General features: G+C 43.3%; 1 protein-coding gene and 1 long non-coding RNA gene across 2 annotated transcripts in view; both read right to left on the reverse strand.

Annotated features, from left to right (window-relative positions):
- Positions 1 to 101: 101 nt before the first annotated feature.
- On the reverse strand, positions 102 to 9419 carry LOC138965841 (carbohydrate sulfotransferase 13-like). Its single transcript, XM_070337938.1, has 7 exons — positions 8780 to 9419; positions 7362 to 7408; positions 6287 to 6461; positions 4344 to 4467; positions 2173 to 2410; positions 1233 to 1399; positions 102 to 790 (listed from the first exon to the last, which is right to left on the reverse strand). The coding sequence occupies exons 1-7, from the start codon at positions 8976 to 8978 to the stop codon at positions 337 to 339; spliced, it is 1404 nt and encodes a 467-aa protein (XP_070194039.1). The 5' UTR covers positions 8979 to 9419; the 3' UTR covers positions 102 to 336.
- Positions 9420 to 11109: 1690 nt separating this feature from the next.
- The window catches only part of LOC138966567 (uncharacterized), a 4746-nt gene continuing 4282 nt past the window's right edge, over positions 11110 to 11573 (reverse strand). Inside the window, exon 2 of the long non-coding RNA XR_011455714.1 lies at positions 11110 to 11558. This is a non-coding gene — a long non-coding RNA (uncharacterized lncRNA). The remainder of the gene's footprint in view (positions 11559 to 11573) is intronic.

Consider the following 11573-nt stretch of genomic DNA (forward strand, 5'->3'; position numbering starts at 1 on the left):
GTCACTGTGTGTGTGTGTGCGCGCGCGCGCGTGTGTGTGTGTGTGTGTGTGTGTGTGTGTGTGTGTGTGTGTGATAATAGAAATATTAGACAGACAATTCGTTACGAAATAACAGGAACTATTGTCAATCAAAGTACATTGCTTGTACGCTAAACAATTGAAAATCAACTGAAGTCATAGACAGCAAACGAGGTGAAAAGACAACAACAGAAAAATGCACAGCGCAAGCTCGGCTAAAGGACACACAAACATTGGTACGCAAAGTTACCCATGCATCCTTTCATAGACAACCAGCAGAGTCAAACAAGCACTCTGTGTTGTGGAAAATAAACCCCACTATATATCCGACAAATCGAAAATCTTTTGATTCCGGTCTTTTTTGGACGCAAACACATCATCAGGTTTGGCTTCATACCCAAATAGCTCAAACTCCTCTCTCATTAACTTCATCATTTTCAGTTTATGAGCTTTGGGAACCAAACTGTACGCAGACGCAAGCGCCATTTTTTTCTGTCGATCACGTGACTGTAGCAAAGGCGGTGATTGGCTGGATCTTGAAGCACGGGATTTAGAGAGTGACACAGAATGGATTTGTTTTTGATCAAGGTTTCTGAATATGAGATTAGTTTTATCGACAGCTTTCTGAATCACCAGAGTGAATGTTGTTCTGAATACAGATAGAGCTTGTGATTCTGAGAAGGGGAACGGAATGGACATGCTGATAATGCCACGAATCTGAAGAGCTCTCCAGGCTCTCAGTAAGATATGATGCTTCTTCGCACAGTGTGTTCTGAAACAGAACATATTATAAACGTGTTCATTTTGTTGTTAGTTCCTAGCCTGATAAGGGGTATATAACCCACGACAGACTACTGTAATCATATGCATACTGTATCACGAACGCACGTAGATCCTGCTCGCACGTACTGACACACACACACACACACACACACACACACACACACACCGTGGCACACACACACCGTGGCACACACACACCGTGGCACACACGAACACACACCGTGGCACACACACACACACACACACACACACACACACACACACACACACACACCGTGGCACACACACACACCACACACCGGGCCGTGGCACACACACACACACACACACACACACACACACACACACACACACACACACACACACACACACACACACACACAGACACACCTAAGCTCATGACATTAACAACGACCTCCAAAAATACCAACTTGTCAATATGATTGGTGTAGAATGCCTGGATGATGTGATGCGATATGACATCATCGTTGTTGCTGTAGCTCTCTGATGTCGTCACGTTGATAGCGGACAAAATGTATGCAGCGTCCTCTCGAAATGTTTCCAGCTTTCCAATGTAGTCGTAGTCATAGTCGCAGGTCTTAACAGAAACAATTTCAAGTTAATAAGTTGATAAAGGAATACACTGATCCGTCGCAGCGAGACTGCACAGCCCAATACGCTCATTTTATATTCGCGTACAGAGTGAGCGTTCTGTTGGGTGCCTTTAAACACTGTTGTCAGAATTGATTTGCACAGCTATCATTCAGAGCCCGTAAACAAAGAAGACAAGCCGACGACAGAGATGGACGAAATCTAGAAGTAAAAACTAATGGGTAAAATTCAAGAACAGTGTCCCAAAATAACTTTGTCCGTGAACAGTCTGCCAATTATAAATTATATATGTCCCTTGAACATGCAAATACAGTTTAAGAAAGAAATCGTCTTTCAAAGTCAAAAATATTGCTTCTCATCTCGATTTTGCCACTTTCCAGTACACTACCACTGTTCTCTCTATGCACTTCCTGCAATTTGGGACACTGTTCTTGAGTTTTACCGAATCAGTCTTGCGTACCATCTAACAGTTGTGCATCATTTGTAAAAATAAAAAAAATCTTAGTGTGTGACGCCAGTGGCATAACAGAATACGTGAGCATTCATTGAGCATAACATCTTTGAGTGAACAGATACTGACGCGGAACTCAATGTTGGCGTTCTATATATATATATAAAAAAAAGCCATTCTGCCCCAATCGTCACATTTTCCCTATAAATACTCATTATCTAAGGTGGTGTACCCAAGAAGCCATAAACAAATTTATGTGCAACATCAAAATACGTTAACTTGGTCACAAAACGCGTGTAATGTATTACCTCGCAGAACTTGTGTGTTGGAACCACATGGGTGTTGATCCTCGATCCCCTCGTCATACCGTCGATGAAATATCGAATGAACTCAGGGAATGTGACGTCATGACCACACTCAAGGGAGCGAAGAGAAGCATTGTGTCGCACTCCGTGCACGAGTGGTTTCCCCAGAACCCTCCAGAACTGGAGATTTGGCGACCACAGTTTGTCGATATAAGCAGACAAAATCCTCGAGTAGGGTTCCCTGTGCACAAGAAACGTAGCTGATGTTTTGAGGGAATGTGGTGAAATATTTTATTAAACATAGTTCAGAGTTATTTACCTTTGCTAGACAACACTGTCCGAATAGACAATGTTTGGAAATAATTAACTCTGTCGGGGTTGTACGGGTTGTGAACGAGTTCCTTCTCTTGGTAACACTGACGCAAACTTTCCCACGTGACATTATAGGCCAATCACAAGTAAGCAGCGTGTCCCAACACGTGATCTGGCGCCTGTAACGTCTGGTGGAATATCAATCAATCAATCAATCAATCAATGAGGCTTATATCGCGCATATTCCGTGGGTACAGTTCTAGGCGCTCTGCAGTGATGCCGTGTGAGATGAAATTTTATACGGCCAGTAATTGCAGCCATTTCGGCGCATATTTACCTTTCACGGCCTATTATTCCAAGACACACGGGTATAGGTAGACAATTATTAACTGTGCCTAAGCAATTTTTGCCAGGAAAGACCCTTTTGTCAATCGTGGGATCTTTAACGTGCACACCCAATGTTGTGTACACGGGGGGGAGTTCGGACACCGAAGAGAGTCTGCACACAAATTTGACTCTGAAATAAATTTCCGCCGAACCTGGGATCGAACTCACGCTGACAGCGGCCAACTGAATACAAATCCAGCGCGCTACCAACTGAGCTATATCCCCGCCCCAATAAGCGACAGGCATCCGATGGTCATATCAACGTTCACATACAATGTGTCACAGTGTGAAACGTAGAGAACAGTTAAGTGCTGGAGTTTTGGGTTATACTTACAGCAATTAAAGCGCAATAGTTTGGGACAAAGTGATAAAGGACAAAGGACATATAAGTAAAGCTATTGATTCTTCAAGTTAAGAATTCGTTGTACGTCCACGACCGCGTTTCAAGTGTTAGAACCATAGACCATTTATCCTCAGTGGACCGCCAACTAGCTCTCTCTCCGCTCTTTCTCTCTATTACGAGGTAGCGGCCTCTCGCATTTAGGAACCTACGCTTACATGGCCTTTCAGAAATCAGGGGGATGTCATATCCGGTGTCGATTATAAACATGGACGAAGTTGCCGAGGTAAGTTCTGAAAATGCTAAAATAAACTCAGCTAAAGTGCATATGGAACATGTTTTTCGATGAGTTTTGTTAAGTTTAGTTTGGAGTTTTGGAAAATCCAGTTCATTGTCACCTTCCATTGGGGCCCAAGGACTGTTATGCCGGGGTGGATGTAGAGATAAGCGCCTACTTCCCAAGAAATGCTCCATATGGCTTCGTGTCTCCAAACACCTCTGACAGTCAAATCCAGCTCCTGGCCTTCACGTGGCGGGCCCTGTCTTCGACTAACAGGAGAAGGGATGCAGGCAGGTCACTGGCGCCTTAAAACCAGCTGCTTCGGGCAGATGGGGCTCGTTAACCTTGGATCTTCGCTCATCTAGGAGAAGGACAACTCCGATTTCAAAACCCGCACTGCCTTGTGTGCGCCTTGGGAAAGGCAAAGGCTACGAGAAGGAAAACTTCGACGTCAAACCCGGGTAGAGTGGACTCGACAGCCCAGCAAGGCAGCTACTCTTGGGGAGGAGGCAACCCTGAGTAAGAACCTCAACCACCGAAGACGGAAGACAGCAGCCAACTTGGCGTGGGGAGAAAATCGGCTGTCTACGCTTCCACGATAATATGGCCGTGCAATTATTTTTGGACATCGAACGCAGAAGAAGAAGAAGAAGTCACCTCCCATTGTCACAAATAACTGGAGCGTGCTTTCTTTTCACTGTCTTCGAATCGCTGGCCTTTCAAACCGGACGCTAAGCGCCCCTGAAAGTCGAGCGTCGTAACCTCGAAGGGTCACGTGACGAGTTGGCGGTCCAGGCTATTTGGTCTATGGTTAGAACATTGTTGATATAAATTTGAATTTGAGCCGGTTGTTACCTTGTGAAGAAGAACATGACGGCCTTGTCATAGTTATCCACGGGACGCACGTGGAAGCGATCTACCCAGATGACCTGGCTCGCATTGTTCGCCGTAGCGAACGTCTTCTTCAGAAACGTTGTGCCTGTGTTATCAAAAAACAAACACCCACCCCACGCTGATGCATAACATTTCCGCACTACTGTCTGAAAATGAGACGGCTAACATCGGTACACAAAAGCAATTTTAATACGCGCGCGCGCGCGCGCGCGTGTGTGTGTGTGTGTGTGTGTGTGTGTGTGTGTGTGTGTGTGTGTGTGTGTGTGTGTGTGTTATTGCGTGTGTGCGTGCGTATATGCGCGCGCGCGCGTGTGTGTGTGTGTGTGTGTGTGTGTGGGGGGGGGGGTCTGCCAGTTGGCCTGTCTGTTAGTCAGTCGTTTGGTCTGGTTGCTTGTCGGTCGGTTGTTATGTCGGTGTAGGCAAGACGTTAATAACAGTTTTCTGCACATGCGGATGAAGAGAATGGACGGATTGAGGCCAATGATTATTTCAATTCTCAAACACTGCATGTGAAGGGTGAGAGAGAAAAAAACATAAAACAAAACATCACACATCCAAAAACCACAGCGCTCAAGTGCTCCTGCCAAATAGCAGTCTTGCCAAACTAGTAAGTTCTTTCATTAATATTTATGCAGATTTCGAATTAATGTTTTATGGCGGCACATAGCCTACAGGCCTTCCTTAAATTGAGCCCGAAGTTGATAAGACTTTGTGATGACTTTTTCAGTAAAGAGACAAAGTGTTGCTGTCTGGCATCTGCCTCGTGAGCCTGAGAAAAATATCCCTCTTTTTTACATTTAGTCAAGTTTTGACTAAATGTTTTAACATGGGGGGGGAATCGAGACGAGGGTCGTGGTGTATGTGTGTCTGTGTGTGTGTGTGTGTCTGTGCGTGTGTGTGTGTAGAGCGATTCAGACTAAACTATTGGACCGATCTTTATGAAATTTTACATGAGAGTTCCTGGGAATGATATCCCCAGATGTTTTTTTTCTTTTTTTCGATAATTGTCTTTGATGACGTCATATCCAGCTTTTTGTAAAACTGAGTTGAGGCAGCACTGTCACACCTTCATTTTTCAATCAAATTGATTGAAATTTTGGCAAAGCAATCTCCGACGAAGGCCGGACCTCGGTATTGCATTTCAGCTTGGTGGCTTAAAAACTAATTAATGACTTTGGTCATTAAAAATCTGAAAATTGTAATTAAAATTATCTTTGTATAAAACGATCCAAAATTACTTTTATTTTATTTTTCATCATGTTCTGATTCCAAAAACATATAAATATGTTATATTTGGATTAAAAACAAGCTCTGAAAATTAAAAATATAAAAATTATGATCAAAATTAAATTTCCGAAATCGTTTTAAAAACACTTTCATCTTATTCCTTGTCGGTTCCTGATTCCAAAAACATATAGATATGATATGTTTGGATAAAAAAACACGCTCAGAAAGTTAAAACGAAGAGAGGTACAGTAAAGCGTGCTATGCAGCACAGCGCAACCGCTACCGCGCTAAACAGGCTCGTCACTTTCACTGCCTTTTGCACTAGCGGCGGACTACGGTCATTGTGAAAAAATGCAGTGCGTTCAGTTTCATTCTGTGAGTTCCACAGCTTGACTAAATGTAGTAATTTCGCCTTACGCGACTTGTTTTTTGCTGCAATGCCCGCAAAACCCCTTCGCGCGGAGGTGCTCCCAGACGTAGGCTGTTTGAACAAAACATCTATGCAAAAGTTTGTGCAGCGAGTTTCGTGAAGTCGACTTCGCCCAATTAAAATCAGGCTCAAGTTAAGGATTGAGAGGTATCTGGGGCGGTGTGTGTGATAGGGGTAAGGAGTAGGGGGTTTGCAGGCAGTATAAAGGGATGGGATGGGATGGGAGGTGAGTTGAACGAGATGTCACCTGTCTTTGGCACTGGGCAGTAGAGCACAACAGGTGAAGACCTCGTGGGGAAGATGAAGCGTTCAGATGCGTGTCTCATTCCCCGGTAACTCGTCAGCTTCAGACGTCGGCATGCCTCCTTCATCCGCTGTCGACGTCGCTCGAATCTCGCTGCGACCTCCGCCGTGAACAATACCTAGGACAGACAGGATTAACACAGTAATCTAGTATTCAGAATGTTGTTTACTTTTGACCAGATCTAGAAGAGGCTTCTTTTTGTTACTGTTGTGAATAAGTCGCGCTGTTGTCTGCATTTGTATTATTGATTCGGTTTTAACCCCCCTCCCCCCCTAACAGTGTATATCAAATCAGTATATAGCATATCAATATCTACACTGATACTACAAAATATTAGGTAGCAAAGCTACACCCCTATCCTCCATGACTAAATCATTTTTACCTTCCCTCTCCTCACGCCCCCCCCTGCCTCCCTCGCCACCCCCACCCCCCCCCCCCCCCACCGCCTCCTCTCTCATCTCCTTCCCCCTATCATAATCATCCTCATCACATCTAACTGAACCGTTATCTAGAACAAGCACCAGCAAGTAGTGCAACAGCTGCGACGAACTGAACATTCAAGGCAGCAGTTCATTGGCATAACATTCAAAGCAAAACAAATAAAAGGTATCCTGAACTACTAACATTCGAAAACGAATATTTTCTCCGCGGTTCATTGGCCGAACAGTCAAAGCAATACAAATAAAAGGTATCCTGAAATACTGAAACGGAATCTTTTCTTCGCTAATTGAATGACTGGTTTTGCATTACACAACGAGACCTCTGAAGAAAGACACGTCGTGTGGTTTTGTCAGCCACTCATTTCCCCCGGTCTTTGGAGGAGACCTTTGAAATGTCGACAGCTATTTCTTTGGTTACTAATTTGACATGGACCGGACCAGCACTGCTGTAATGACAGTCGTCTCATGGTGAAATCGTATTCGTAGTGGGCAGGATTTACCGTGCTTTCGTTGCAGTCTTCTAGGGTGTACGTCGGTTTTGCACAAAGTATAAGTAAAATTGAATTCAGTTGACTAACCTGTTTTGAAGACAGAACGACTTGTGTACTCCTGCGTTTCACGTTGTCTGCAAAATGAAAAGATGTAGAAATAGTGTAATCATAAACAGAAAACGACGCAGAACAAATATCATGGACAGTTACACAATTTAATTGTCATCAACAGTCTATTAAAAAAACTAAAACTAAAAAGATACAACAAAGTCATTCCCTTTTTTACTCTCAACACACTCTGTCAGTCTTTGCTCTACACAATAGACGAATTTCGGAAATAACTCTGTCGGGTTTTTATGAGCTGTGGAAAAGTTGTATTTCTTAAAACTGAGGCAAGCTAAGCTATATATAGCTTAGTGTTCATTACCTGTGTCGTCACGCGTTGACGCCAGAGTGAATGATGCGCTCCGATCTATACATTTTGTTTTGGAAAAAGGTCAGTTTCTACTCAATATAATGTCTTTTGTTTAAACATGCCTATTAGAGCTAATCAGTCAACAATACATTTGAAATATAGGGTAGCGCCGTACAGTATGCCAGCTCACTTTTCCCCGTGAGAAAGCAGCCCGAATGTCCATGAGGGTAACCTCACAGGACGATACAATTATGATACCAATACCAAAATGATATCATCATTGTCTTCGGCAGCTCCACTGGCACTTCCTCTGAGCTATACATATATCTCTGGTTACCATACCTCCAAGAAATGCAATCTTGCTCAGCGCAGAAAAACCCTGACAGAGTTATTTCCGAACATCGTTTACTTGATGCACAGACAGACATACAGCGAGACAGACAGAGCGGCGACAGACAGACAGACAGACAGGCAGACAGCGAGACAGCGAGACAGACAGACAGACAGACAGACAGACAGACAGACAGACAGACAGACACACGGACAGACAAACAGACAGACAGACACACAGACAGACAGACAGACAGAACAGACAGACAGACAGACAAACAGACAGACAGACAGGCAGACAGACAGACAGACAGACACACAGACACACACACAGACACACAGACAGACAAACAGACACACAGACAGACACACAGACAGACAGACAGGCCGACAGACAGACACACAGACACACAGACACAGAGACAGACAAACAGACAGACAAACAGACAGACACAGAGACAGACAAACAGACAGACACAGAGACAGACAAACAGACAGACAGACACACACACAGACACACAGACACACAGACAGACACACAGACAGACAAACAGACAGACAGACAGACACACAGACACACAGACAGACACACAGACAGACAAACAGACAGACAGACACACAGACTCACTTACTCACCCACACACTCTACCCTCGCGCCCTCCCCATCCGCCATCCGTCCCTTCTCCCCCATCCCCTTTCTCTCATCTCTCAAAACCCTCACGCCACCAAATACATTAAAACATCAGCTGGACAAATTTACCTTTCAAACGTTTCACGCTGAAAGTGCCCATCTGATGGCCGGACAGTTCACTGAGTGCAATGGTCAGCAGTGTCACACAGCCAAGGATTGCAACAATGACCAGTGCCTTTCTTCTCATCCACAGCCGAAATCGCATTTTCATAATCATACACAGGTCTCGTCTTGGCAAACATGAACAGTGTCCTTTGCCAAAAATCATTTTGGCTCGACTTAAGTCGCGATATTTAGACACGTTAAAGATGATGTATCTCGAAGAGTTTTGTCAGTCGAAAGTTGTAATGTTTCGAGGATAAAGGATTCAATTCCAGTTTTGATGTGCACAGAAGTAAACAAAAGATTTCATGTCATATGAGTGGAATTTAAGCGGGAGATACGTAGGATGATCAACAAATCCTGACAGTAGGTTGTTAGAATCCGTGCTTCTAATCTGTTGGACTTGCATCATTCCATATTTGTCCTCTCGCTTTGATGCTTCAACGTAAACAGTTTCTCTGCTGGCGTTTTCACACTAGAGCATCATACTCCTTCATTTTCCTTGTTCTCTGAAAATAATTTTCTAAAGCGCCTGGCAGTGATGCGAAAACATACGCACTAACACTCACCAAATAAATTCAGTTTAGAAACATATAATGCAACGTGTTTAGATTGTATTTGTGTACCTCCTTTAACCATGACATCTTTTACAAAATGTGAGATACATAAAAGTCAGTAACTTATACGTTGAAAGAGACGTATTTGTCGATAAGCCAACAGGTGTCGCATGTTCTCGGTTACAAGGTATCTACAGTGAATGTCAGTCTGTGTCTTACATTGCATAAAGAAGCTTCCATTGCACCTACCAGCCAAGTAGCCAAATAACCAAGCAACTATTGAACCCAAACACCCACATATCCATTCACCAACCCAACCAATCAGCCAATCAACAAACCAACCAACCATCTACCAATAGGCTTTTCAGTGAGTTCATTGATGGATCGATCGATCTCTGACTGACTGACTGACTGACTGACTGACTGACAGAGTGAGTGAATTAATGACCGACTAACGTACTGACTGATTGAAAGAATGACTAACTGAAATAATGACTGACTGGCAGACTGACTTACTGACTCGCTCACGAAGTACAGTATGAGAGGGACAATTCTTTAAATATTCGCATTACGTACTTTACAAATAACTATTCGTCGGTTACAGTTTTCAACGTTGTGTGTGTCTGTGTGTGTGTGTGTGTGTGTGTGTGTGTGTATGTGTGTGTGTGCTTATGTGTGTGTATGTGTGTATGTGTGTGTTTGTGTCTGTGTGTATGTGTGTGTGTCTGTTAATGCATTTCTGTGTGTGTTAGTGTGTGTGTGTGTTTGTGTATGTGTGAGTGTGTGTGTGTGTTTGTGTCTGTGTCTGTGTGTATGTGTGTGTGTGTCTGTTAATGCATTTCTGTGTGAGTTAGTGTGTGTGTTAGTGTGTGTGTGTGTGTTTATGTGTGTGTGTGTATGTGTGATGTGTGTGTGTTTGTGTCTGTGTGACTGTGTTTGTGTCTGTTAATACATTTCTGTGTGTTAGTGTGTGTTAGTGTTAGTGTTAGTGTTAGTGTGTGTGTGTGTGTGTGTGTGTGTGTGTGTGTGTGTGTGTGTATGTATGTGTGTGTGTTAATGCGTTTCTCTGTGTGTTAGTGTCAGTGTGTGTGTGTGTTCGTGAGTGCTCGCGTGCCAGTTAGTGTGTAAGTGTGTACGAACATGCGTGTGGTTGCCTGTACGAGTTCGTTCTTGACTACGTACTTGTTTTGTAATCATAAACACGTGCGCGTGCCAAAAATCCACCATGCTGTGTTTTGAATAGGCGAGGTTAATCACCACGCAGTGATTTAACCGCATGTGGTCTGATACATCGTCATTCTCAATCATTGATAAGTGCAGTGACATCAGATACCAGGCAAAACAACTTTGATTACTGTTTGTACGCAAACATAGATTGTTTTTAGACACAAACACTTTGATTGGTGTTTCGAGGCGTGAACAGTTTGATTACTTTGTTTGTGCTCAGATTGCTCTTGTTACATTTTATTTACTCGACTCTGGTGCTTCCACGTGTTGATTGTCTTCTTGTTCATGACAATGTACAGATAATGTTCTTGTCTTTGTTCTCGCTGACCATGTTGCTTGTTTCCTAGCACTTACACAGACAGACAGACAGACAAACAGACAGACAGACAGACAGACAGACAGACAGACAGACAGACAGACAGACAGACAGACAGACAGACAGACAGACAGACAGACAGACACACACACACACACACACACACACGTACACACCAACCAAAGCAACAATCGTACTTGTAGTAAAACATATCTTTGGCTTTATTCAAGAATCTCATTGCACAATCGCAAAGCCACAAGAACAGAAATACGGACACACACAGAAACATACAAACACATTGGCAACACAAAAAAGTGAATAATGCCACACCTGAAAAAATCTGGCAACAGTCAGCATAGAGACAACACAACAGCGAAATCTGTAATAATGTAAAATCACATACGACATACATTTTAAAATAGCATCCATGAATGTCTTCTATATATTAAATACAGTTTGTCTGAGGTTTATTCTGGACACCAAGACGATGCTCGATAAATACAATCGTCAAAAGAACAACAACTGGACAACTATTCTCTTTTGTTAATTTGTTTTTGGGCGAAGTCTGCAGTTTCCGTTGCTCTGGGTAGACAGAACTCAAGAGAAAATTGAGTTGATGTTTCAATATGCTTGAAAATTGAATGGCCTTTCTAAACGTATA

This window comes from Littorina saxatilis, linkage group LG5, assembly GCF_037325665.1.
Source record: "Littorina saxatilis isolate snail1 linkage group LG5, US_GU_Lsax_2.0, whole genome shotgun sequence".
NCBI lineage: Eukaryota > Metazoa > Mollusca > Gastropoda > Littorinimorpha > Littorinidae > Littorina > Littorina saxatilis.

Excerpts from the sequence above, each read along its gene's own strand:
- LOC138965841 (XM_070337938.1), bottom strand. The coding sequence starts at position 8,978 with ATGATTTTTGGCAAAGGACACTGTTCATGTTTGCCAAGACGAGACCTG. Across the intron at positions 2,411-4,343 it reads GTCATGTTCTTCTTCACAAG|GGAACCCTACTCGAGGATTT; the intron begins GTAACAACCGGC and ends TCTTGTGCACAG. Across the intron at positions 791-1,232 it reads TACACCAATCATATTGACAA|AACACACTGTGCGAAGAAGC; the intron begins GTTGGTATTTTT and ends GTTCTGTTTCAG.